A 27,308-nucleotide genomic window follows, 5' to 3' on the forward strand; every position below is an offset into this window, starting at 1 on the left:
GGCTAGCAAAGTTATTGGAGTGTCTTTGTTGAGGCTTCCTGACAGCCCAGACATGATGTGGGTGCTCCCTCTTCTGGCTCCTAAAGCACCTTGAAAATGTCTGTTTCAACACCTGCTGGGTTGTATATTAAGGGTCTGCTTTTTTTTTTTTTTTAATTACCCGTGAGCTCTGTCTAGAGAGGAAGAAAGAAATACACAGGCAGTAACACAGCTAGCTACCTGGCGTTAAGAAGGAAAGTCACATGATCAGACTTGAAATTGAGGAAAACAACACAGCAGCGTAGCATAGGAGTAGGAAGCAGAGAGACCAATTGGGAAGCCACTGCAGTAATCACAAGCATCATTGTAATGTGTAATTGTGGGCCTGCACCCCAGCTCTCCTTCCCATCTCTTCTTTCCTAAACCTCCTTCTCTTGTCCAGAAATGAAAGCCATACCTCTTACCCACCTTAAACCTTACTGGAGTACATTGCTTGAAGGCATAAAAATCACTGGGATGCCAAATAAAGAAACCATTTGGGGGCGCCTGGGTGGCTCAGTTGGTTGAACATCCGACTTCGGCTCAGGTCATGATCTCACAGCTCCATGAGTTCGAGCCCTGCGTCAGGCTCTGTGCTGACAGCTCAGAGCCTGAAGCCTGCTTCAGATTCTGTGTCTCCTTCTCTCTCTGCCCCTCCCCTGCTCACGCTTTGTCTCACTCTGTTTCTCAAAAATAAATAAATGTAAAAAAAAAAAAATTAAGAAACCATTTGAAAGAGTGACAAGCCTTTTTTTTTTACATTTTATTTTTTTACATTGACATTTCTTTTGTATTGTTCTATAAATGTTGATATATATATCATATATATATCATATATATCATATATATCATATATATCATATATATATCACATATATATCATATATATATCATATATATATTATATATAATATATATATGATATATATATATCATATATATATATATGGCCTCATACCACCCCATTCAGAATAAAGAATGGTTACATCACCTTAAAAACTCCCTAGTGTACCTCTTTCTAGACACACCCTTCCCCTGCCCCCTGGCAACCACTGCTCTGTTCTTCATCAGTCCAGATATATGTTTTTGGAGATGTCATATAAATGGCATCATTCATATGTAATTTTTTTTACATCATATGTGATTTTTGAGACTGGCTTCTTTCATATAACGTCCCTGAGATTCATCCAAGTCATTGCATGTATCAACAATTCTTCCCCGTTGTTGCTGAGTAGTATTGCATTGGATGGACGTACCACAGTTTGTTTACTCAATGGAATAGTACTCAGCAATAAAAAGGAGCGAATTGTGGATACACACAACAATATTGGAGTGAAACTGCCAGGTCATGTGGTAGATGTATGTTTACCTTTATAACAAACTGTCAAACTGTTTTCCAGAGCAGGCCATTTCACATTTCCGGTAGCAACGTATGAGAGTTCTAGTTACTCTGCCCAGAAGTCCAATGGTCTGTTGTGCCACAGAACCAGGCAGAGAGTTCCAGTCATTCTGTATCTTCACCAGCACTTGGTATTGTCAGTAGTCTTAATTTTAGTAGTTTTCAGTAGATATGTAGTGTTATCTCCGTGGTTTTCATTTGCATTTCTCTAGCGGTTGATGATGCTGAACATCTTTTCATGTGCTTATCTGCCAACTTTATATCTTTGGAGAAGTGACTGTGCCTATGTCTCATTTTTCAAAAAAAAATTTTTTTTATTTTTGAGAGAGAGAGAGAGACAGAAAGAGAGAGGGAGAGGGAGGGGCAGTGAGAAGGGAGACAGAGGATCCCAAGCAGGTCTGCGCTGACAGCAGAGAGCCTGGTGTGAGGCTTGAACTCATGAACTGGGAGATCATGATCTGAGCCAAAGTCTGACACTTAACTGACTCAGCCACCTGGGCACCCCCATATCTCATTTTTTAATTGCATCATTTTAATTGCATCATTTAACTGCATCATTTAATTGCAAAAAAAATTCTTTGTTTTAATTTTTAAATTTAGAGAGCGTGCCTGTGAGTGGGGGAGAGGCAGAGAGAGAAAGATTGCTCAGCAGGCTCCATGCCCAGCATGAAGCCCATGGTGGAGCTTGATCCCACTACTCTGGGATTATGACCTGAGCTGAAATCAAGAGTTGAATGCTCAACTGAATGAGCCACCCAGGCACCCCAGGGGTTCTTTATACTTTCTTGATGCTAGTCCTTTGACAAACATGGGATGTGCAAATATTTTCCCCCAATTTTGTTAACAGTTTTTCCCCATTCTCTTAACAGTGCCAGTGAAGGCTTCTTAAGGCATTGAGGTCAGGGTTTACGACTTCCTTTGTTTTTTTGCAGATTTTTGTTGGTGACAAAGTTTGGCATTAAAAATGGGGTGTTTTCCCCAGGCAGCTGCTTAAGATGGAGGAGGGGCAGGTCCTGGGGCTCAATGGCGGGGGCCATCTCCTGGGCCACCTGGAAGCCACTGTGTCTAAACAGGTGCTGCTGGGCTGGAAGGTTGTAGTGGTGTGCTATGAGGGCATCGGCACTTCTGGCAATTTCCACAAAAACATAAAGTACCTGGCTTTCCTCCACAAGCCGCTGAGTCTCAACCCATCCCATGGCCCATCCCCAGAGCCCATCCGCATCTTCTGGAGGACAGTGTAAGGCACGCTGCCCCACAGGACCATGGGAGGCCAGGCTTCCCTGGACCGCCTCAATGTGTTTGATGGGATCTTGCCACCCGATGACAAGAAAAAGGGGATGGTGGTTCCCGGTGCCCTCAAGGTTGTGCGTCTGAAGCCTACACGAACATTTCCTTACCTGAGCACCTGGCTCATGAGGTGGGCTGGAAGTACCAGGCTGTAACAGCCACCCTGGAGGAGAAGAGGAAGGAGAAGTCCAAGATCCATTACGGGAAGAAAAAGCATCTCATGAGGCTACAGAAACAGGCCAAAAACAATGTGAAGAAGAAGACCGACAAATACACAGAAGTCTTCGAGGCCCACGGACTCCTGGTCTGAGCCCAATGAAATTGTTTATTCCTCAATAAATAAGTGAGGGAAGGAATGAATGAATACACAAACAAATAAATATTAAAATAGGGTGCTTGGGCTTATATTTGGATATTTTGAATTCACATAAAGTGGAGTGGAAATAAGGATGATGTACATTTAATGACTTCTTCCCCTGACAAAATATACTTTGTCCCTGAAGGAATCCAGTAAGGGCAAAGCACTGATAGATGTTAATGGCAGTCATACTGCCATTTCGTCCAGTGCACAAATTCAGGAACTTGTCCTTTCCCATCTTTCTTAACATTGGAACCCAGTGTCACAGTGATGTGGATCAGCACATCTATTTGAATTTAACAATGATGTCAGACTCTCCGACAGAAAATGAGCCTTGTTCATGGGTCTTTACATCTAGGGCTGACTACCCACCCCTACCCCTTTTCTGGTAACCATTGCATGTTTTTGCATGTAACTTTTAGGAAGTGCCCAAGAAGACATTTGAACAACATTGGTTAATCTGCTCTTTCAAGAAACTTAGGTGTCTCGTAGAGAAGAGAAGGAGAGGTGGCTAGAGGATGCTTCTCTCAAAGATTTTATTTAATGAAAAAAATTTTTTTGAATGTTTATTTGTTTTTGAGAGAGAGAAGAGAGAGAGTGCGAGCGAGGGAAGGACAGAGAATGGGAGACACGGAATCCAAAGCAGGCTGCAGGCTCTGAGCTGTCAGCACAGAGCCTGACCCGGGGCTCGAATCCACGAACCGTGAGATCATGACCTGAGCCGAAGTTGGGCGTTTAACCTGCTGAGCTACCCAGGTGCCCCTTCAAAAATTTTATTTTTTAAGATGGAAAATTTGAGCATGTGTCTTTGGTATTGTGTCTATATTTCAGAAAAGACAGGCGTGGAGAAGCTGAGTTTACTACAAATGAGGAAACCATGGAACACAATCCAGGCAATAATATATCAACCAGGATAGGCAAAGTAATGCTGCCCCCACTAAATCTCAGTAAGCTTAACATATGCCAAGTTTATTTTCCTCCTTTACTGCATGTTCTAGTATGGGTCTGCAGGGGGTCTGCTCATCTTGGACACTCAGAGACCCAGGTCACCAATTGATGGCCTCATTTTCACAGTCAGGGCATTTGGCAGAAAGGGATACAATGACTTACTAGCTCTTTAAGCTGATGGAAAAGTAACAAGTACTCTGCATGTTTCAAGTGGGCCAGAGAAGTGTTAATCCCACCAGGTGCTGGAAAGAGCTGGAAACTTCCATGAGTGGCCTAGTACATAGTTCTATTGACTACTACTTGTCATTTCCGGTACTGGAAATAGCCACAAACTTGTATTATCTTGTACCTACTTTGGGACCTGGCGAGATGGAGTGAGGTAAAATATGAGACACTGTTAGCTCATTTCAACAAACCAGAGAGATGGGGGTTCTGGTCTCTGGCACTCAATTATTGCCGTGTAAACCTGAAAGTTCCTTTGTGTTTGGGGGGAGGATTTGATGCTCTTCCAGCTCCAACGTCTTCCTGTTGCAATGAGCCTGGAACTGGAATAAGAGGAGCCAAGGAAGCGAGTAAGCCCAACCAAGGCCCAAGCGCGCTACCTCAAGAAAACAGGCTTTCTAGAATTTTGGTCCGGATGCCTGTTGGGTAATGTGCTTTCAGCCAGCAGGGAGCGGTACGGAGCCAGCGGCACAGTTCAGTATTGCAATAGCGATTTGAAAATCGCTAGGGGTCACTCAACTTTGAGCGTTAGAATCATCTCGGGGAGGTTTTTAGGAATACCGGCGCCGGGCTTCCCCCTAGACGATGAAATCAGACTCTTTGGGAGTGGAGCCCCAACATCGGTATTTTTAAAGAGCTCCCCGGCTATGTGCACCGGGTAGTCTTTAATTCTTTACTACTTGGAGGCTGGATGACATCCAGTGGGTGCATTTTCACAAACAAGTTCTTGAATCGAACCCTCTCTTTCTTCTCGCAAGAGTTGTCGGGGTTACGTTTTAACGGGGGGGGGGGGGTGGCGGGGCAGGCATCAAGCTAAAGGGTCTCTAGGACATCAGCGTTTCCTAGCGCTCGGGAGGAGCTGATCTCCACGCGCAGGTGGCTGTGACTCAGGCCAGCTCGGCCCTAGGGCGCCGCTCGCCGGGCGGGGGAGGGCCGAGGTCCGCTCTCAGCAGGACCGAAGTCAGGAAAAATGGGTGGACCCAGGCGGGCAGTGGAAGGTCGAGGGAGGAGCGGAAGGAGACGACGACGCGGACGGGCGGTCGACGACGCGGACGGGCGGTCCCCGACGCGGCCCCGACTTCCGCGGCCCGGCGTCTGGGGGCGGCCTGGTCACCATGGCGGGCCTGGACCCCGGCTTGGCCATCCCCGTGTGGCTGGCCGAGGACGACCTGGGCTGCATCATCTGTCAAGGGCTGCTCGCCTGGCCCGCCACGCTGCCCTGCGGCCACAGCTTCTGCCGCGACTGCCTGAAGGACCTGTGGGCCGCCGGCAGCCCCGGCCGCCGGCGCTCCTGCCCCACCTGCCGCGAGGGCGCCGCGCAGCCGCCGCAGCTGCGGAAGAACACGCTGCTGCAGGAGCTGGCCGACAAGTACAGCCGGGCGCTGCGCGAGCTGAGGGAGGCCCCCGGCGCCGCTCCCGCCCGGGGAGCCGCCGCCGGCGCCGCGCCCGAGCCCGCGCGCCCGCCCCCGCGCCGCGCCGCCCAGCTGCCGGTAGGGAGGCGGACCCGCGCCGCCGTCGCGCCTCTCGGCCCCGCGCGCCTGCCCGCGGCCCCCCGCTCTCACCCCTGCCCCGGCCCGCCTGCTCTCACCCTGGGCCCTTCTGCTCTCGGGGCAGTTCGGACAAGTATACGCACGCTGGGAAAAAGCCGCCTCCTGACAGCCCGGCCGCTCTAGCTACTCCTCAGCACGTTGCCACTTCTTTCCAGTCTTTCCGCAGTCTGTCTCTTTGAACATTTTTATACGGGGTAAGATATAGCCCAAGACCGGTCCGTTTAACCATTTTTTAAAAATGTACAGTTCAGTGGCGTTAGTGATATCCACAGTGATGGGCAACTATCACTTTCTGTTTCCAGAATGTCAGCACCACAAACACTCTTGCACCCCTTAAGTAGTAACTTCTCATTCCATCTCCCTGCAATTCCTGGTAACGTCTGGTCTGTTTTTTTGTCTCTATCATTTGCCTACTCTAGGTATTTCATATACGTGGGATCGTATAGTATTTGTCCCCTTGTGTCTGGCTCCTTCCACTTCCCGTAGTGTTTTCAGGGTTCCTTCATGTTGTAGCGTGCACCTGAATCTTACTCCTTTTTGTGGCTGAATAATATTCCATTGCGTGTATGTACCACATTTTGTTTATCCATTTGTACACGGATGGCCGTTTGGATTGTTTCTACTTTCTGATTATTGCGAGTCGTGATGCACTGAACATTGGTGTCCAAGTAACCCAGCCCTTCTTCTCCGTTCTTTTGGGTAAATACCTAGGAGTGGACTTGCGGGTTTGTGCGGGAATTCTGTTGAACTTACTGAGGAACACAGCCAAACCATTTTCTACAGCAGCAACAACATTTTACATTCCATTGGCAACATCCTGATGTTTCCACATGCTTGCCAACGTTTGTTGGCAAAATAACAACATTTGTTATTTTTCATTTTATTTTTATTCCCCTCTCCCTCCTGCCACTTTGTTTTTAGTATACCTTTCCCGTTAGGCATGAAGTCCTAGTGGGATCTGCATTTCCCGAATGATTAACGATGTTGACTGATCATCTTTTCATGGGCTAATTGCTAATTTATGTATTTTCGTTGGAGAAATGTTTATTCAGGTCCTTTGACTTTTTTTTTTTTTAATTGGGTTGTCTTTGGGTGCCTGGGTGGCTCAGTCAGTTAAGCGCTGGACTCGGTTAAAGCTCACATCAAGATCTCACAGTTTGTGAGTTCAAGCCTGGGGTCGGGCTCTGTGCTTACAGCTTGGGATTCTTTTTCTCTCCCTCTTTCTCTGCCCCTCCCCTGCTCACACACACACTCTGTCTCAAAATAAATAAATAACTTAAAAAAAATTGGGTTGTCTTTTTCTTGTGGAGTGTTAGCAATTCTTTATAAATTCTGGATATTAAGCCCTTATGAGGTATATGACTTGCAAATATATTCCCCCATCTCGTGGGTTGCCTTTTTACTTTCTTGCTAATGTCCCTTGATGCACAAATGTTTTAAGTTTTGCTGATGTCCAGTGTATCTATTTCTTCTTTTGTTGTTCTTGTTTCTGGTGTCGTATCTAAATCCACCACCAAATTCTGAGTTAACGAAGATTTATCCCCGTATATTCTCCTGAGAGTTTTATGGTAATAAGGCTTGTTTTGAGGTTGCTGACCCATTTTGAGTTCGTCTTTCTATATGGCATGAGGTAGGGGTCCAACTTTATTCTGTTGCATGTGAAAATCTAGCTGTCCCAATACCGTTTGTTGAAGAAAGTGTTTTTCTCCATTGAGTGAACTTGGAACCCTCATAAAAAATCAGTTGGCCATAGATGAATGGGTTTATTGCTAGACTCCTAATTCTAGTCCATTGGGTTTTTTTGGGGGGGCAGGGGAATCTATCCCTATGTCAGTACCACATTGTTTTGATTAATATAGTTTTGTAATAAATTTTGAAATCAGGAAGTGTAAGTCTGTCTGACCCTGTTCTTTTTCAAGATTGTTCTGGCTCTCCCTGCAATTCCATATGAATTTGAAAATTGATGTTATCATTCTGCAAACAAGGCTGTTGGAATTTTGAGAGGGATTGTGTTGATTCTGTAGGTCACTTTGAGTATGACATCTTTAACAATATTAAGTCTTCTTCCAAAAACATGGAATGTGTTTCCATTTATTTAGGTCTTCTTAACTTTCTTTCAGTGTTGCTCTGTAGTTTTCAAAAACAGAAGTTATTTCATCTCCTTGGTTAAATATATTCCTAGGTATTTTCGTCCTTTTAGATACTGTTATACATGCAGTTGGGTTCTTAATTTCTTTTTTTGATTGCTCACTGCAGGGGTATAAAAGCACTATTTTTTGTGTGCTGATCTTGCACCTTTCAACGTTGCTGAATTCATTTACTAGCTCTAGTAGCTTCCTTGTGTATTCTTTAGGATTTTATTTATAAGATCATGTCATGTGGGTAGAGAGCATCTTTTCTTCTTTTCCAGTTGGGATGCCTTTTGTTTCTTTTTTTTTTTTCTTTTAATGTTTATTTATTTTTGAGAGAGAGTGAGCGAGCACACAGGTGCATGCACAGGGGAGTGGCAGAGGGAGAGGGAGACAGAGAATCCCAAGCAGGCTCTGTACTGTCAGCTCACAGCTAGACATGGGGCTCAACCTCAAGAACTGTGAGATCATGACCTGAGCCGAAATCAAGAGCCAGATGCTTAACCCACTGAGCCACCCAGGCACCCGATAGGTGCCTTTTATTTCTTGTCTAATTGCTCCGGCTAAAATTTCCAGTACAATGTCAGGTAGCAGAGGTGCAATCAAGCATGCTTGTTTTGTTCCCACTCTTAGAGCCTTAGTCCCGCTCTTAGTCTTTCACCATTGAGTGTGATGTTAGTTGTGGATTTCTCATAAATTGCCTTTATTATGTTGAGGAATTTCCTTTCTATTCCTGGTTTTCTGAGTGTTTTACTTTTTTTTTTTTTTTTAATTTTTTTTTAATGTTTATTTAGTTTTGAGAGAGAGAGTGCAAGCAGGGGAGGGGCAGAGAGAGGAAGACACAGAATCCGAAGCAGGCTCCAGGCTCTGAGCTGTCAGCACAGAGCCCGACACGGGGCTCGAACTCACGAACTGTGAGATCATGACCTGAGCTGAAGTCAGACGCTTAACCAACTGAGCCACCCAGGCACCCCTTCTGAGTGTTTTAATCATGAAAGGGTGTTGGATTTTGTCAAATGCCTTGTCTGCATCAAATGAAAAGATTATGTGGTTTTTATCCCTTCATTCTATTAATGTGGTATATCACACTGGTTGTTTTTCTTAAGTTGTACCACTTTGCACTCCTGGGATAAATTCCACTTGATCGTGGTGTATTATCCTTTTAATACGCCACTGGACTTAGTTTGCTAGTATTTTGTTAAGGGCTATTGGTCTGTGATTTTCTTGTGATGTGTTTGTCTAGCTTTGGCAACAGGGTCATGCTGGCCTCACTGAGGAGTTAGGAAGCGTTCCTTCCTCTTCTATGTTTTGGAAGACTTTGAGAAGGACTCTTGTTAATTCTTCTTTAAGCATTTGGTAGAATTCACCAGTGAAGTCATCTGGTCCTAGATTTTTCTTTGTTGGGATTTTGATTACTGATTCAATCTCTTTATTTGTTATACCTCTGTTGACATTTTTCTGTTTATTTTTAAGTCAGTTTAGGTAATTTGTGTTTCTAGGAGTTTATCCATTTCATATAAGTTATCTAATTTGTTGGAGTAATAAGTTCATAATATTCTCTTAAATTTTATTCTGTAAGGTCAGTAGTAATGTCTCCACTTTGCTTTCTTTCTGATTTTGGTCATTTATGTTTCCTCTTTCTTTTTCTTTATCAGTCTAGCTAAAGATTAGTCAGTTTGTTGATTTTTTTCAAAGAACCAACTTTTGTTTCATTCATATCTCTATTGGTTTTACATTCTCCATTTTATTTATCTCCCATAATCTTTATTATTTCCTTCCTTCTGTTAGCTTTGGGTTTGGTTTGCCCTTTTTTTCCCTTGGTTCCTCAAGGTATAAATAAATGTAAGTGATTGATTTGAGATCCTTCTTCTTTTTTAATGCAGGAATTTACAGTTATAAATTTCCCTCTGAGCCTTTTCCAGAGTTCTGACATAATTGGTTTTGACAGTGTCTGTTCTGTGATGTTTCTATGTGGAGGGAACACAAGGTATATTTATATTTATATTTATATTTATATTTATATTTATATTTACATGTTTATATGTTTATATGTTTATTTATATGTTTATGTATATGTTTATTTATTTTGAGAGAGAGAAAGCACGTGAGTGGAGAGGGACAGAGAGAGAGGGAGAGAGAATCCCAAGCAGGCTCTGTGCTGTCAGTGCAGAGTCTGATGTGGGGCTCAATCTCATGACCATGAGATCATGACCTGAGCTGAAGTAAAGAATTGGACACTTAACTGACTGAGCCACCCAGGTGCCCCAGAGGGATGTCAGGCTTCTTGGAGATGCAGAAGGTCCTGGGTTAATTTCAGATTTTGAGGTTCCAACATGATTTAAAAAAGAAAAGTATCAGAACAAAGTTATAAAAACTGGTTTATTGACAGTTGGATGATAAACACTGTGTATTTCTGTGACTTGACATAGGACCCCTTGTGGAGGGAATGCAATTCCATACTTCATCCTTTGAAGTCTGAGCCCATCCTGCCTCTGATGAGGGCCCCCAGGTCTTGAGGTTGTTCCAAAATGTTGACTGCAGAACTTACTTCTACTCCCAGCAAATCAAGGTCTTTAAGTGGGGTTGTTTAGCGCTCTAGTTTGAATGTTGCCTTAAATGTATAGGGCGTCAGGGGTGCCTGGGTGGCTCAGTGAGTTAAGCGTCTGACTTCGGCTTAAATCATGATATCACGGTTCATGGGTTCAATCCCCACGTCGGGCTCTGCGCTGACAGCTTGGAGCCTGGAGCCTGCTTCAGATTCTATGTCTCCCTCTCTCTCTGCCCCTCCCTTGCTTGTGCTCTGTCTCTCTCTCTCTCAAAAGTAAATAAACATTAAAAAATTTTAAAAATGTATAAGACATCAATAACCAAACAAAAGGAGCTTACATCTGTGCATCACTTGAAAGTTTCCTCAATCCCTGCACAATGATCAGTTAGGTTGAGTCTCTGCACTGTTTAAGAGGAGAAGGAGGAAGGGTCACTTTTACTTTGAAAGGAGTGGTAAGGACACAGGATGATTCTGGTGACACTGGACCTTAAACCTTTCTAGTTTGATTGCTTCCACTGCCCCTCTCACCTTGCTGGCTGCACCCATCCTGCCAAATCTCCAGGCTCTCCATTTCCTCTCTGACCTCCTCTGCAGAATGACTCCTCTCGTCCCTTCACGCTTCACTCTCACCACCCCCCACCCCACTCCTGTGGATGGTCTCTGTTTCCCTGTTATGGCCGCCAAATGATCAGTAGGCACGCAAAAGGTCTAGGAAGTGTACCTCCTTGTCCTCTGGACATCTTCGTCACCTACTTGCCTGCTTCCTTTATCCGGTGTTTACAACTTCCCTGTCTGGAGCTGCTTCCTGGGTCCAGCTTTGTGTTCTTCTTTGTTCTTTTAAAGGCGGCGGCACAGAAGAGCATCACAGAAGCTGGGCATGAGCTGGAAGAGTTGGTGGAACAGCTTGTAGACCTTGTCAGGAGTCTTCAGAGTCAGAGACACCTCCCGGAGCCCGGACCAGACAATGAAGGGAGCACCCGGAGCTTGGTAGGCACCCAGCCAGGAGGGGGAAAGGGTGTGCCGGGGGCGGGGCTAGGGACAGCTTCCAATTGGAGCAACATGAACGTGTTTGGAAGTTGAAGGATGCAGTAAGTCTTCATCTGTTACCATTTTCCTACTGTCACACATGTTTGAGCAGAAGCGTAGAATGCTGGAGGCAAGGCGGGGGAGCTTCTGGTGGGTCAGGTGCCATCCTAGCCCTGTACCTAACCAGCTCTGAGATCCCCAGTGACCTCTGTGCAAATCCTGCAGATAGTCTCGTCCTCATCTTCACTGACCTTTCAGCAGCCTTTGGCCACACCTTCATTCCTGAAGCTTCCTCAGCTTCTAGGACAGGATTGTTCTGACCTTCTCCTGTTTTCCTCTGGCTGGCGTCTTCTCCGTCTGTCTTGCAGGCTCACTCTCTTTTCCTCTCCTCAGCAATGAAGTGCCCAGATTCCTCAAGGCTGACTTGTACGTCGCTTTTTCTTCCCCCTGCGTGGTCTTTCCCACACCATGGCTTTAATTACCACCCTGTGAACACCCTAGCTCCAGCCTGGACCTTTCTCTGAGCTATGGTCTGGTATCTTCCTTCTCACCTTTTCCTCTTGGTATCTCAAAGGTACACCGTACTTAAAGTGCCCCAAACTGGGGTGCCTGGGTGGCTCAGTTGGTTAAGCACAGCACAGAGCCTGCTTCAGATCCTCTGTCCGCTTCTCTCTCTCTGCCCCTCCCCGCTTCAAAAATAAATAAATAAACTTATTAAAACAATGTCCCAAACTGTTTCCATCTTAATGACTGGGCCTGTTATATCCTTCTAAGTGCACAAGCCAGAAACCTGGGAATCCTGTCACCCCTTCCCTCACCAGCCTAAACATCCCTAGAATCTGTTGACTACTCTTGAGCTTTCTGGAGACATCTCTGATCAAAGCCTCTGATCATTTCTTGCCTGGATTGCCGCAATAATTAATTACTCCACTCTGTTCGCACTGGTCTGCTCTCCTCATGGTCCTCTCAAACACAAATCTGATTTACAACATCTCCAGCGCCATCTGTTTGTGGGGGATTAAGACTCAAATCCCAGCAGTCCTCACAGAACCAACAGGGCCCTGTGGGACTCCTGCCCTTGTCTGCCTCTCCTGTCTCCTTCCATCTGGGTCCCCTCACCCTCCTCACCCTGGGGCTCTTCAAGCTGCAGCCACCGTGGCCCACATCAGTACCTCCAGGGTGTCGTGCTTCTTCCCACCAGCAGGGTGCGCTCCATGGAATATTCTTCTTTCATCCTGCCACCTAGGTAATGCCTGTTCATCCTTCAGACCTAGCTAGATCATCACTTTCCGGGAGAAACCTTCACTGATTTCCTGGAACAAGTCTCCCTATTAGAGAGGCCCTTATGACTTCATTTGCAACAGTTATCACAAGTTGGAACTTGATAATGATTGGTGCCATAATTTATTCCTGTCTGTTATCCCTCTTCCCCTACCCTGGACTCTAAGCTTCATTAGGGCAGAGACCTTGATGGCTTTTGTTCTTTTGTTCACTCTTGTATCCCCAGGCCTACCACACTGCTGGACACATAGTTAGGTGTTCAACAAATGCTCATTGAAGGAGTGAATACACAGGTCTTCAGGGATGCAAGGTGTTGGGGGGAGAAAAGCCTGAGGGTCTGACTTTCCCCCTTGGCAGTGCTGCTGGCTTGTATTCTGACCTTGGGCAAAAAGAGCTCTGGTATAAAAAAGTGCTCAAGTAGGGGCGCCTGGGTGGCTCAGTTGGTTAAGCATCTGACTTCGGCTCAGGTCGTGATCTCGTGGTTCATGGGCTCAAGCCCTTCATTGGACCCTTTGTTGACAGCCCGGAGCCTGCAACCTGCTTCAGATTCTGCATCTCCCTCTTTCTCTGCCACTCCCCTGCTAATGCCCTGTCTCTGTCTCTGTCTCTCTCTCTGTCTCTCTCTCAAAAAAATAAATAAACATTAAAAAAAAGTGCTCAAGTGATGGGAAAATGCAGGTCGATAAAATTCACTGTGGCAATTTAGTTCACCTCCATGAGGTGTAACTGTAACTTCTTTTTGTATTTATTATTATTATTTTTTTTAATTTTATTTTTTAAATTTACATCCAAATTAGTTAGCATATAGTGCAACAGTGATTTCAGGAGTAGATTCCTTAATGCCCCCTACCCATTTAGCCCATCCCCCCTCCCACAACCCCTCCTGTAACCCTCAGTTTGTTCTCCATATTTATGAGTCTCTTCTGTTTTGTCCCCCTCCCTGTTTTTATATTATTTTCGATTCCTTTCTCTTATGTTCATCTGTTCTATGTCTTAAAGGCCTCATATGAGTGATGTAACTTCTTTTTTTAAATGGGAATAGCAAACCCACCTTGGAAGGTTGTTTTAAAAATTAGAAGTAAGCCGTGGAAAGTACTCAGTCCATTGGGCCTGCTACTTTATGAGTGGTAAGAAGAGTGGGATATGCAAATAGGATATGCAAAGTTGGGAAGGAAAGTCAGGGACCAAAGGTGGGAAGGTGGGAGCAAATGGGAGGCTGTGTTGGGGAATGACAGGTTAAAGACAATCAGGGAGCATAGGTTAGAGGCCCGAGAGAGCTGGGAGGACCTGGATGGCGGCAACATGTCTATGCTGGCTCTTGAGAAGAGAGATAATATAATGGTAGCCTCTTGGAGAAGATTATTCTGGCCTCTGAAGCTTATCTTGGTGACTATCTGTATTATTTATTTTGTAAAGCCCCTATAGGATGGGCTTACAAATTTTAATACTTTTTTTGGTATTACTTAAGAAATCCATGTTTATTGTAGAAAATACTAGAAAATACACAAGCAGTTTAAAGAAAGCAAATGAGGGGCACCTGGGTGGCTCAGTCGATTAAGCGTCCGACTTCTGCTCAGGTCATGATCTCGTGGTTCGTGAGTTTGAGTCCCGTGTCAGGGTCTGTGCTGATGGCTCAGAGCCTAGAGCCTGTTTCAGATTCTATTTCTCCCTCTCTGTTTGCTTCTCCCCTATTCTTGCTCTCTCTCTCTCTCTCTCTCTCAAAAATAAATAAACATTAAAAAAAATTTTTTTAAAACAAAGAAAATGAACATCACCCATAACCCCACCACCCAGAAATAACCACTCTTTAATATTTTTGCTGCCCTTTGTATTCTTCCAGATTCCTTCCAAGGCATGTGGTCTGAGGGCCTAATTATGTTTTTAAAAATTTGTGAGGGGGCACATAGAGAATTAGAGATGGCAGAATCAGAATATGCTATTTGATGCATACCTTAAGAGACTTGAACTAATTAATTTATTTTGGATGATTCATCAATAGTCTTTCCTTGGTTTCTTTAAAGCTCGTGACTCCCCACACACCCGAGAGAAAACTGAGAGACATTCTGCATGACTTAGAAGAAATCCGGGAAAAATTACGGGAAAACTTGACATGGAAAGAGGCCCTTGAAGAACAACCACAGGGTAAGGTGATTTTATTTTGTGGAGTATTAAATATGGAAGTTGGGGGAAATGACAGAGTGTTCCAGGGCTTTGTTTTTGGGGGATAGGATCCCAGAGCCCAGCTGTGTTATTCCTGTGGTGCTGTAAATGAGGAAAGAGTGGGCTGAGGTGTTTTTGTGGCTGGATATGTTTTTTGGATATGACTGGCGGTATGATGTAACACAGGCCTTTAAAAAATAGAAACTCATTTTCTGAGACCTATACATCCAGAACCTAGACCTGATTTTGCTAGCTTACTGCTCATCTGTGTTATCTACCTGAGGAGATTCAGAAATAGGCTGTTTTTTGGGGGGTCTGGGTGGGTCAGTCGTTTGAGTGACCAACTCTTGGTTTCAGCTCAGGTCATGCTGTCGCGGTTTCGTGAGTTTGAGCCCCACATCGGCTCCAAGCTGGCAGTGCAGAGCCTACTTGGGATTCTCTGTCTCTCTGCCCCTCCTCTACTTGTGCTGTTTCTGTCTCTCACAATAAATAAATAAACTTTTTTAAAAAATTAAAAAAAGGAAATAGGCTGCTTTTTATGTTTAACTATTAAATATCTTGATAACAAAGCATATGATTTTGTAAATCGTCCTTGATAAGTTCTATTAACATATCATCTCTGGCAAGCGTGCTAATAATAAACAGTAAAAACATAGAAAGGAACCTTTCTGTTTGACTTTGTACATTCTCTGTTGTAACCCTAGTCATGACTGAAGAACTGTTAGTTGACGCCTGTCCCTTAGACATTAGCTCTGGGCTCCCTCTCTTCTGCCTCCTGGTCTGGCCACTGCCAGCTTTATATGCTTTAGGAACATGTCTCTTATAACGACTTTTATATTCAAATGATCTTGCTCTGCTTAAAAAGTTATTTAAAAAAATAAAAAAAAAATTTTTAATGTTTATTTATTTTTGAGAGACAGAGAGAGACAGAGTGTGAGTGGGGGAGGGGCAGAGAGAGAGAGAAAGACCCAGAAATCTGAAGAGGCTCCAGGCTCTGAGCTGTGAGCACAGAGCCGGATGTTGGGCTCGAACTCACAAGCCTTGAGATCATGACCTAAGCTGAAGTCAGACGCTTAACCGACTGAGCCACCCATGTGTCCCTAAAAAATTTTTTTTAAATGTTTGCTTATTTTTGAGAGAGAGAGAGAGAGCATAAGTGGGTGAGGGGCAGAGAGAGAGGGAGACACATAATCCAAAGCAGGCTCCAGGCTCTGAGCTGTCAGCACAGGGCCCAATGTGGGGCTTGAACCCACAAACCACGAGATCATGACCTGAGCCAAAGTCGGAAGCTTAAGCTACTGAGCTACCCAGGGGCTCCAGAAAGTTATTTTGTATTTAGGTGGAGAAACATGATCCCTTGGGAGAAGTTTCTCAAGGGAACCAGTTAGAGCACACTTTATTAGTTGCTCCAAAAATTATCTGAGAAATAAGTGTCCTCTTGGCTCCTGTGCACCCCTAAGTTTAGATTAGGTTCCTTAATGATCTTATTTACTTACATAAATTTAAAATCAGAATTTTAGTAGTACCGGGCTGGCTCAGTCGGTGGAGCATGTGACTCTTGATCTTGGGGTTGTGAGTTCAAGGCCAATGTTGAGTGTAGAGATTACTTAAAAATAAAATCTTAAAGTTATTAATTAATTAAAATGTTTAAATTTTGATGTTAAATTTAAAATTTTTAATTCAGCAATCAAAACAATATAAAAGCACACAGTGAAGGTCTCTTTCCCACCCTTGCCCAATTTGCCCATTGCAGTTTCAGTTAACTGCTTGTAGTGGTTTCTTGAGTGCCCATTCAGAATTTACTTACACAAAGTAACATTTTAAAGCACTTATGGCATTCGGTGGGGAGGTCATGGATATTCTGGGTGTCAGAGTGATGCCCTGAAACTGTATTAGCTAATTTATTTGATACATATGCATCTAACCCTTCCCATGTGCCTGGTACTATGCTTGGTGCTTAGAACATAAAGATGAACAAGGTCTCTACCAGTGTTAGAAATAAGTCCAGCATCCCAATCAATGGAGGGAAACGGAGACTCGGAGCATGGTGAAGCCAGGCTTTAATCAATGTTCTTACAAGAGCAGGTGTCTGATGGACAGGCACACTCAGGGCAGTTACAGCAGACAATGTATCTCCTGACGTGCAGGTCCCTCCCCTGATTCCTCAGCACTCATTGGCTGAGTACTACAGAGGTTACAGCCTTACCCAGATGGCGCCTATGCCCATGTCAGGCAAAAAGTAGTCTGATTGGAACAAATGTACATTCCCTGAGGTGACGCAGAGACTTTCAGTCCCTCCTCCCTTTGTTCTATGGTGCATGCTCATTGCAAAGCCTGCGAAAATAAGCCCATGAAATGGAGAGGGGAAGAAGAACCAGGACGTGAAGTGTCTAAGGGTTTGGGACTCCATGGTGTGTGTGTGGGGGGCGGGGGGGATGGGGAGGGAGGTCATACATATTTCCAATAGGTTGTAAACCTATTTTAATGAGACGGCACAGCTTTTATTTGGTGTTTCTGAAAATGAATCATCTCCCTTACTTCTCACACCAGCAAGGAGCTTAAATCTTACCAGGGAAACAGGCAGTAAAAAAAGCTCACCGTGAGAACATGGGGCTGAACATAAGGATGTGGGAAACATGGGGTGCCTGGGTGGCTCAGTCGGTTAAGCATCCAACTTCAGCTCAGGTCATGATCTCACAGTCTGTGAGTTCGAGCCTGGCGTCGGGCTCTGTGCTGACAGCTCAGAGCCTAGAGCCTGCTTCTGATTCTGTGTCTCTCTTTCTCTCTCCTCTTGTGCTCTGTCCCCTCCCCTGCTTGTGCTCTGTCTCTCTCTCTCTCTCTCTCAAAAATAAATAAACATTGAAAAAAGATTTTTTTTTAATGATTTGGGAAACAAAGGTAACTTACAGCCCACTGACAAGTCCTTGAAACAAGCATAGTGACCTTCCTCTGGGAGTTCAGCTGCCTCCATGCTGACACTTTGCTAGGGGCAAAAGGCAGTCTTAGCTTAACATTATCCCAACCCTCCAGGAGCCTATCAGTCTACTTTAACATATGGGACATTTAACATTCCTTTGGAAACCTCCTTTATCTCTGTCCCCCCAATTATATGTTAGCAGTCATCCTCCAAGCATAAGGAGCATGATATACATCTGAAGGGTTTCATGACTGAGGTTTTATTAGACAGTAATAAATGACTTTTTCCTAACAACAGCTAGCCCCCTCAAGGTCCTGCAAACCTTGCTTCCAAAATTCCTTAGAGACTTACTCTATCCCTGACCCCCTCCCAACTTGAAGGTATATAGTCGGCCACCCCTCACAACCCACGTACAGCTCTTTCTGCCCACGGGTCCTGTCCCCGAGCTTTAATGAAACTACCTTTTTGCACTGAAAATGTCTCAAGAATTCTTTCTTGACCGTTCGCTCTGAACCCCACCATTTCCACATCAATACCTGAGCTGGATGTCCTGTCTGATTCAAGTCTGACACTACAAAAAAGCTGTGTGCCCTGATCACAATGTTTGAATACTTCTATTTGCCTTTTTTTTTTTTTTTGATAAGACTTTTTCCCCTTCCCAATGTTTTGATTCCTTAGTGGAACTCCAAGAAGGTCCATCTTCCTCTGCATGCCGGCTGCCTGACCACAGTCACCCTGCCCCCACGAGGACCTCCCGGTTTGCTCAGTGTAAGTATGTAGTCTGCTTAAAACTTGGCTTTGGCCTGGGGCGCCTGGGTGGCTTGGTCAGTGGAGTGTCTGACCCTGACCTGATTTTGGCTCAGGTCACAATCCCAGGGTTGTGGGATCGAGCCCCGTGTTCTGTGTTGGGCTCTGTGCCCAGAGTGGAGCCTGCTTAGGATTCTCTCTCTCTCCACCCCTCTCCCCTACTTGGGCTCCCTCCCTCTCTTTCAAAAAAGAATTAAGCAACACAAAACAAAACAAAACAAAAAACAAAACAAAACAAAAGAAAACAAAACCTGGGGGTCTGCCAGTCCACCTCCCAGCTGCTGGGCCTGTTTTTGGCTCAAAGGGGAGCTGATTACAAAGACAAAAGGGATGAAGACTCCCAAATTCCAGGCTAAAGTGGGGAAATAAAAGTTAAGATGGGAAGGGGGGATTGTTACTAGAACCATGATAGAAGACTGCAAATTGGCGTACCAGTTTTAATGCCAGTGTAAGTAAACTTTATCACACTCAAAGATACAAAGCCTCTGGGAGGCTCAGTCGGTTGGGCGTCCAACTTCGGCTCAGGTCATGATCTCGCCGTTCTGGAGTTCGAGCCCCACGTTGGGCTTTGTACTGACAGCTCAGACCCTGGAGCCTGCTTCTGATTCTGTGTCTCCTCCTCTCTCTCTGCCCCTTCCCAAATCACACTTTGTCTCTTTCTCTCTCTCTCTTTCTTAAAAATAAATAAAGAAAAAAAAAGCTACAAAGCTATATTTTGCTCTTAGGGTGAGAGCTAATCATATCCTTGTTCTTTTCCTCAGGGGCCATCAGTCCGACCTTTGACCTTCGGAGCCACTGCTGTAGTCTGGAGGTGTCTGAGGACTGCCGGGTGGTGACTGTATCTCGCTGCCCGCAGACCCATCTCTGGAGTCACGAGAGGTTTGTGACCTGCCAGGTCTTATGTTCCCAGGCCTTTTCTTCAGGGCAGCAGTACTGGGAAGTAGACACTCAGCACTGCAACAACTGGGCAGTTGGGGTGGCCTCCTGGGGGATGAGGCGCAACCAGACCCTGGGAAGGACCGAAGACTCCTGGTGTGTAGAGTGGAAGGGGACTGGCCAGCTCTCTGCATGGCACATGGTCAAGGAAACCATCCTGGGCTCTGACAGACCTAAGGTGGTGGGCATCTGGCTGGACCTGGAAGAGGGCAAACTTGCCTTCTATTCGGTGGCCAATCAGGAGACACTTCTGTACGAGTGCCCTGTCTCTGCCTCCTCCCCTCTGCACCCTGCCTTCTGGCTGTATGGCTTAAATCCTGGAAATGCTCTGACTATAAGGCCAGTGAAGGTGTAAAGGTTCCCTGGGTCTTAAAACATGGTGATCTCCCGGTTTCTCCCTCTGATTTCAAGCAGCTGGCAACTTCCCAAAGATCCCACTTCCAGAGTTAATGGGTGAGCAGAAAAGGGCTAACTGTAGGCTTGGGACATTGAAACTGCACATTCCCCAGAAAGCATTGACCCTTGACTGGCTCCTGGGAGGTAACCCCTAAGCCCTTGGGATATCCTTCTGATAAGAGTGTCTGTTTACCTGAGGGCCTCGGGCCAGGAGCTATCACCTTGACCTCTGGAGGGGCTGGAGACTCTGCCTGGGTGCCTGACCCCAGTAAAAGCCCTGGGCTCCAAGGCTGGGGTGAGCTTCCCTGGTTAGCAATACCCTTTGTACATTGCCACACACTGTCGCTAACTGTCACTAGGAGAATTAACCTTGTCCTTGTGAGTCCGCAGGGAGAGGATAGTTGATCTCTTGGCTCCTGCCCTGTGTGCTGTGCCTTTTACTACTGCTGATTTTAATCTGTATCCTTTCACTGTAATAAATTGTAACCAAGACTACAGTCACTTTGCTGAGTTCTCTGGGGGCTTCTAGTGAATCACTGAACCTGAGAGTGGTTTGAGGGACCCCCAAACTCAGGGCAGATTATCAGTTGCTGTGTAATACCATGGCCACGAATGCAGTGGTTTTAAACAACACACAGCACCTCACAGTTTCTGTGAGGAGTGAGGCACAGTTTCTGTGCCAGGAGTCAGGGCACCGTTGAGACAAGGCCTCTGCTTGGGGGGGTCTCACAAGCTGCAGTCAAGGTGTGACCCAGCACTGTGGTGTCATCTGAGGCTCAACTGGGGAAGGATCTCCTTCCAGACTCACATGGTGGTTGGTAATATTCAGTTCCTCTTGGGTTGTCAGACTGAGGTCCTCAGTTTCTTGCTGGCTGTTGGCTGGGGACCACCCTCAGTTCCTCACCCCATGGGCCTCTGCAGTGTACCCCTCACGTCCTCAAAGCCAACAAGGAACAGAACATCTCCTAGCCAGATGGACTTTAAATCTTGTATAATATAATCACATACACATAATCCCATACATTCTATTGCCTTTGCCTTATTCTGTTGGTTAAAAACAAGTTGCAAGTCCTGCCCACACTCGAGGGGAAGGGATTAAACAGGGCAGGAATACCAGGAGGTGGGGGGTCATAGGGGACACCTGACAGTCTGGCCAGCATAGGGTGTCATTTCATTCTTGATTTCCCCTATTTTTAAAAGTCATTTTATTATGTAACACAACAGATACAGAAAACCACAAAAGGGGTGCCTGGGTGGCTCAGTTGGTTAAGTGTCCTACTCTTGATTTCGGCTCAGGTCTTGATCTCACAGGTTCCTGAGTTCAAGCCCCACATTAGGCTCTGCACTGACAGTGTGGAGCCTACTTGGGATTCTTTCTCTCTCTCTCTCTCTCTCTCTCTCTGCCCCTCACTCTCAAGGTAAATAAAAGAAAACTCTATAATACATGTGGAATATAACAAATTATTATAAACACCCTTATTAAGTACACTTTAGGTCAAGAAATAAAACCTTCCTACCCACCCCAGAAGCTCCTTCACGTGCCTTGTCCTGATCACACAGTCCTTCCTCTGCCTGAAAGGAATCTGACGTTTACAGTAATCGCTTCCTTAAATTTCTTTATAGTGTTAGCACCCAAATAAACATCCCTGGCCACAAGAGTCTTGCCCATTAAAAAACAACAACAACAACCAGATGTGTCTTTTTCTTAACAGCTTTGTTGAGATATAATTTACATACTATAAAACTCACCTATTGAAAGTATACAAAGCGGGGTGTCTGGCTGGCTCAGTTGGAAGAGTGTGCAACTCTTGATCTTGGGGTTGTGAGTTCAAACCCCATGTTGGGTGTAGAGATTACTTAAATAAATAAATAAATAAATAAATAAATAAATAAATCTTAAAAAAAATAAAAAATAAAGTGTGCAAATCAACCTTTACTATGGAGTTGTGAAACTCTGATTGTATTCTAGCTTTAGAACATTTCATCAGCCCCAGAAAGAACCCTCTTACCCATTAGCTGCTGATGCATCTGTCTTGTAGGTCTCTGAATCTACATATCTCCCTCTCCCTTTACTTTCCTTGCAATTCATCTGTAGGACCCCAAGCTGGACTAGCACCCATTTTGAAGATGTGGAAATTCAACTCTGCTGGACTGGGTTAAGCAGAAAGCCTCATTGCACAAACCAGCCAGGCAACCCTTGGCAGTGCATTTAAGCCCTTCTTTCTCCTGTACGATGGAAATAATAGTTATTTGCCCTTCCTCATCTTCTTCAAAGGGTTGCTGAAAAAATTAAAGTAGTAGGTGAGGAAATTAGAAAAACGCCAGGACAATGATAACCACAGCAACAATGACAGAATCATGGCAGCCTCTAATTCACCTTGGCCTCTCACATCTTGAGACTCACATTTAATTTACATACATATCCTTGAAAACAGGGCCAACCAAAATTCTTCTATATGTTCTATTAATTTGCTTTCTCACAAACCAGGGAGCAGAGGCCCAGACAGGGTTAGTGGTTTGTCCAGGGCCAGTCAGCTGGCAGAGCAGGGACCAGGCCGTTTCTCCCCTGTCAAGTCTCTAACCTCAACACACTCTGATGAGGTCCTGTGCTGAGACCTGGCCTTCCAGTCTGATGGGACACACAGCTAGCCCTAGAGCCACGAGGTGCTCTTTTTTTTGTGGTTGTTGGTGGTGGTAATCCTCAGTATAGTGGCCTTGGGTTGTCTGAGCAAGGGACAGGGCCTCTCTCTTGGTGCCAGTTGACCATTAAAGGTCTCTCTGTTTTCACTTTCTGCATCACTCACCTTTTATCTTCTCACCCAGAGTCACTTTGATGTTTGCCCTTTAAAAGTACCAAGATTGTGGGGTGCAGCTCAGGTCATGATCTCATAGTTCATGAGTTTGAGCCCCCACATCTGGCTCTGTGCTCACAGCGGGGAGCCTGCTTTGTATCCTCTGTCCCCCTCTCTCTGCCCCAGCTCCCCCATCAAAAGTAAACATTAAAAAAATTTTGGGGGAGGGTGGCACCTGGGTAGCTCAGTTGGTTGAGCCTCCGACTCTTGACTTTGGCTCAGGTCATGAGCTTACGGTTCGTGAGTTTGAACCCCATGTTGGGCTCTGCACTGACAGTGTGGAGCCTGCTTGGGATTCTCTCTCTCTCCCTCTTTCTCTGTTCCTCCCCCCACTCACACTCTATCTCTCTGTCCTAAAATAAATAAACACTTAAAAAAAAAAAAAGAAGTAGAGAGGCACCTGGGTGACTTAGTTGGTTGAGCATCCAACTTCGGCTCAGGTCACAATCTCACGTCCTGTGAGTTCGAGCCCCACATCAGGCTCTCTGCTGACAGCTCAGAGCCTGTAGGCTGCTTTGGATTCTGTATCTTCCTCTCTCTCTGCCCCTCCCCTGCTCATACTCTGTACTCCCCCCTCTCTCTGTCTCTGTCTCTGTCTCTCCCAAAAGTAAATAAGCATTAAAAAATTAAAAAAAAATTTTTTAAGTAGAGAATAAAGGTTCGCACTCTGCTTCTTTGCTTTTGTCTCAAGTTTTCTGTCAGCATAAACTTTCCAGGACACTGTGAAAAGTGGTGCCCTTCCTCAAACGAAACAAAACAAGAATCCTCCAGAATAGAAATAATGAAGCTGAAATGCCAGTGGCTGAAGGGCCTCTCACTTGGATCTATGCCACATGGGGGAAGGAATCATCCACACAGGGATCCACCTGGAAAGACTTCCTGTGGGGACAGAAAGGCTAATGGGCAGAGCACTGGGGACTCCTGTGGCAGCGTCTCACCTTCTCTGCAGGTGTTTCTCTCAAAAACTTACGTTTTCTTGTAGACTTGTCTCTTTTTTTCTAGGGGTTAGGGAGAAGGCAGTAATGTCAGTGACAAGGGCCACCTCTATCTCTTCCTCTCTCTTCCCCTCCACTTCTCTCTCTCTCTCTCTCTCTCTCTCTCACACACACACACACACACACACACACACACTTCACCTGCTGGTGAGACACCTACTGGTGTGTCCGTTGTTGGGGTCCAGGGCTTTGGGTTCCTGGAAGAACCACCTACCAAGCAGGAAGCCGCCACCTTCTTAGGGTCACAGCAACCTCTAATACAATTATATCTATCTGTCTCTTTCTTTTCCTCCCTCAAATACTTTTTTTTCTGGAAAAGTTTAATTTGAAGACTTTATTTCCTAGCTGATTGCAGAAACAAACCACAAAATGCAACGTGCTGCTCTTTGGAGGTACTTCAGGCTCTCTTGCTTTGGTCAAGGGAAAAATCCCTTCCCCAGGGGCACTTGAGGCTTTTGACAGGAAGGGAGAATCTTCCTTGGTATGTGCCCAGCTCCATCATCCCCCACTTCTGCCTGAGCCCTCAGCCCTAAACCCAAATTTATCTTCATTCGTAATTGCTCAAACCTTAATCACTGCAATGCGTATCTGGCTGGTTCAGTCAGTAAACCAGAGTGTGCGACTAACTCTTGATCTCGGGTTTGTGGGTTCGTGCCCCATGTTGGGTGTAGAGATTACTTAAAAATAAAATCTTACACACACACACACACACACACACCCTAATCACTGGGACGCCCGAGTGGCTCAGTTGATTAAGCATCTAACTTTTGATTTTGGCTCAGGTCATGATCTCACCATCTGTGGGTTTGAGCCCTGCATCGGGCTCCATGCTGACAGTGTGGAGCCTGCTAGGGATTCTCCCCCTCTCTCTCTCTCTGCCCCTCCTCCAGGCATGCCTGCGCACTCCCTCTCTCCTTCTCAAAACAAACATTAAAAAAACCCACCCTAATCATTACATGAGTGTTTGTCCTTCCAGAGGAGTGCAATCTTCTTGAATTATATTTAGGATTAGGCCAAAGATTTGTTTCAATTTGGGATTTACCTTCCTAGCCAGCCATAGGCTTTCTTAGGACAGGGTTTCCCAAGCTTCAGCCTTTTTTGTGCCATGATTCTTGTTACCCTTGCACTGTCTCCTGCACCATTTTTTACTTAATATTTTTTCCTAAACCAACTCACTGACCCCTCTCAGGTACATTCATTTCCAAAGGAAACCTTTTAGTTGATCTTAGCCAAAAGGCCGAGAAGCGATTCAAAAGGAAATTTTAAAAAGTTACGTAAATGGAAATCAGGGTCATGTGTCTTAAATAAAGGGGTAACCCTAACTATATCTTTCAAGGAAAACAAAACAAGGTGACTAGCTTTGTTCTGTCCTCTAGGGCTCTGATCCCAGGATTCGTCACTTGCTTGCGTTCTCTCTCTCTTGCAAGAGGAGATTATCACGTGTTACAGACTTCCTGAGGCTTTCATTTTGGCTTAATTAGGGTAGAAACCATAATAGAAAAGGGGAAAAACTTTCTGGCCACAGGGGTCATTGTTTCTAATGTCCCTGCACCATCTACAATGACCTCTTGTTCCACTACTTTGGGAAACCCGGTTCTAAGAGATTGGGCTAATGCGGTCTGGAAGACTATGTCTTCCTTCCCTGCCCAGTGAAATCTTTTTCACCTTTATATTTCAAAACAAATATGCCCTGGGGGAGAAAACCTTATGCCTTTGGTCAGGACACAATGTCTTGGAGTTACCATAGGATCTTTTCTTCACCACCTTCTGCACAATTAGTCACCAAATAGTGACACTGGATTCTGTCTTCTCAAATCATTCCAGCTGTGGCCCCTCCTCTTCCCTCGGCGTCTTCTCTGGCGCAGACTCTAATCGCTTCTCTCCCAGATTATTTTAATCCGAGCCCCTCTGTCTCTAGTCAGAACCCTCTTCCCATCTGTTCTCATTCTGCTAATGTGAGTTTCCCCGAAAACACAAATCAGAGGTTACTCCTCCATTGAAAACACCCCCAGCGCAGGGTGCCTGGGTGGTTCAGTCAGTTTAATCGTTCAACTTCAGCTCAGGTCCTGATCTCATGGTTCGTGAGCTCCAGCCCCACTTCAGGCTGTGTGCTGACAGCTCAGAGCCTGGAGCCTGCTTCGGAGTCTGAGTCTCCCTCTCCCCTGCTCACACTCTCTCTTTCTGTCTCTCAAAAATGAATAAACGTAAAATTTTTTAAAAAAAAAATAAATAAATAAACTTAAGAAAAAGCAGACCCACTAGTACTAAGAGTGACCAGGAAGGCCACTCGGGCTAAAACCATGGTCATTTTCCTAGGAGCTCTCTGGGGATATTTGCATTTTTGCTGGGTTAAGGCATGGCGTTGCTTGGGAGATCATTTGTTAACAGTGCCCTGTAGGAAGAGCTGACGACGGGAGGAATGGGACACCATCACACGAGTCTTGTTGGTTTTGGCCAAGGAAGGAAAAGATTATGAGATGCCACCTATTTTGTGGAAGGGTTTGAAAGGTTTGGGTACCTGGAGAATGATTTGGAGGATTCTGGTGAGAAGAAAGAAGGGTGCCCAAAGATGAACTACCCGGTCCACCACTTGTCTCCCATAATAAATCAGTGATGTTCAGTACTTTGCCCCTAGCACCTAGCTCAGAGCCTCACACCTCCTGGAGACAATAACTACTTGTTAAGTGACTGAATAAACATAATATCCTACATCAGTGCCTCCATGAAAGCATATTGCTATTCTTCTAAATATTTCTATTAATTTTATTTAAAAGATCTAATTATTGGGGCGCCTGGGTGGCTCAGTCGGTAAAGCATCTGACTTCGGCTCAGGTCATGATATCACAGTTTGTGAGTTCGAGTCCTGCGTCGGGCTCTGTGCTGACAGCTCAGAGCCTGGAGCCTGCTTCGGATTTTGTGTCTCCCTCTCTCTCTGCCCCTCCCCCACTCACGCTCTGTCTCTCTCTGTCTCTCGAAAATAAATAAATGTTAAAAATTTTTTTTAAAGATCTAATTATTAAATTAACTTTGACATCGTACAAAAGATGATGGTACTAAAAATTAATTCATAATTGTTACACGTTTTCCCTTCTTTGTATTCTCAGCCAATATCTATGTTCATCCATTAGTTTTAATTACCCGGTGGACACAGGTGCATGCTTGTAAAAGTTCAAAACTACACAAATATAGAGGATAAAAGTTGCATAAATGGATAGATCATAGTTCGTTTTTATATAGCTGTAATTCTATATGTGGTTTTAGATTTCTATTTTTTCACTTACTTTGTAAGTCCTTTTCCATGTCTGTAATAGTCATTAGTTTTAATGACCCGAAAGTTCTCCAGTTTATTTATTTGTAATCTCTACACCAGTGTGGAGCTTGAACTCATGACTGTGAGATCAAGAGTCATGTGCTCTGCCAACTAAGCCAGCCAGGCACCCCATAATGACAGCAAAAGTGCTAATAATTTTATGTCATAC

The 27,308-nt window shown here is 45.0% G+C and overlaps 3 protein-coding genes and 1 pseudogene across 3 annotated transcripts in view; all 4 read left to right on the plus strand.

Annotated features, from left to right (window-relative positions):
- The window catches only part of ADAP2 (ArfGAP with dual PH domains 2), a 33,135-nt gene extending 30,632 nt beyond the window's left edge, over window positions 1-2,503 (plus strand). The window contains exon 11 of the mRNA XM_027034434.2: window positions 2,350-2,503. Coding sequence (XP_026890235.1) covers window positions 2,350-2,363 — 14 coding nt within the window. The 3' untranslated portion in view covers window positions 2,364-2,503. The remainder of the gene's footprint in view (window positions 1-2,349) is intronic.
- Window positions 2,413-3,589, plus strand: LOC106985255 (60S ribosomal protein L13a-like; annotated as a pseudogene).
- Window positions 3,590-5,272: 1,683 nt separating this feature from the next.
- Window positions 5,273-20,479, plus strand: RNF135 (ring finger protein 135). The gene is made up of 5 exons (XM_053212651.1): window positions 5,273-5,722; window positions 11,303-11,446; window positions 14,788-14,908; window positions 18,522-18,611; window positions 19,412-20,479. The coding sequence occupies exons 1-5, from the start codon at window positions 5,348-5,350 to the stop codon at window positions 19,939-19,941; spliced, it is 1,260 nt and encodes a 419-aa protein (XP_053068626.1). The 5' UTR covers window positions 5,273-5,347; the 3' UTR covers window positions 19,942-20,479.
- RHOT1 (ras homolog family member T1) overlaps window positions 19,447-27,308 on the plus strand; it is a 76,413-nt gene continuing 68,551 nt past the window's right edge. The window contains exon 1 of the mRNA XM_053212645.1: window positions 19,447-19,529. The gene's annotated coding sequence lies outside the window, so the exon portion shown is untranslated. The remainder of the gene's footprint in view (window positions 19,530-27,308) is intronic.

The sequence above is a fragment of the Acinonyx jubatus genome, chromosome E1 (assembly GCF_027475565.1).
Source record: "Acinonyx jubatus isolate Ajub_Pintada_27869175 chromosome E1, VMU_Ajub_asm_v1.0, whole genome shotgun sequence".
NCBI lineage: Eukaryota > Metazoa > Chordata > Mammalia > Carnivora > Felidae > Acinonyx > Acinonyx jubatus.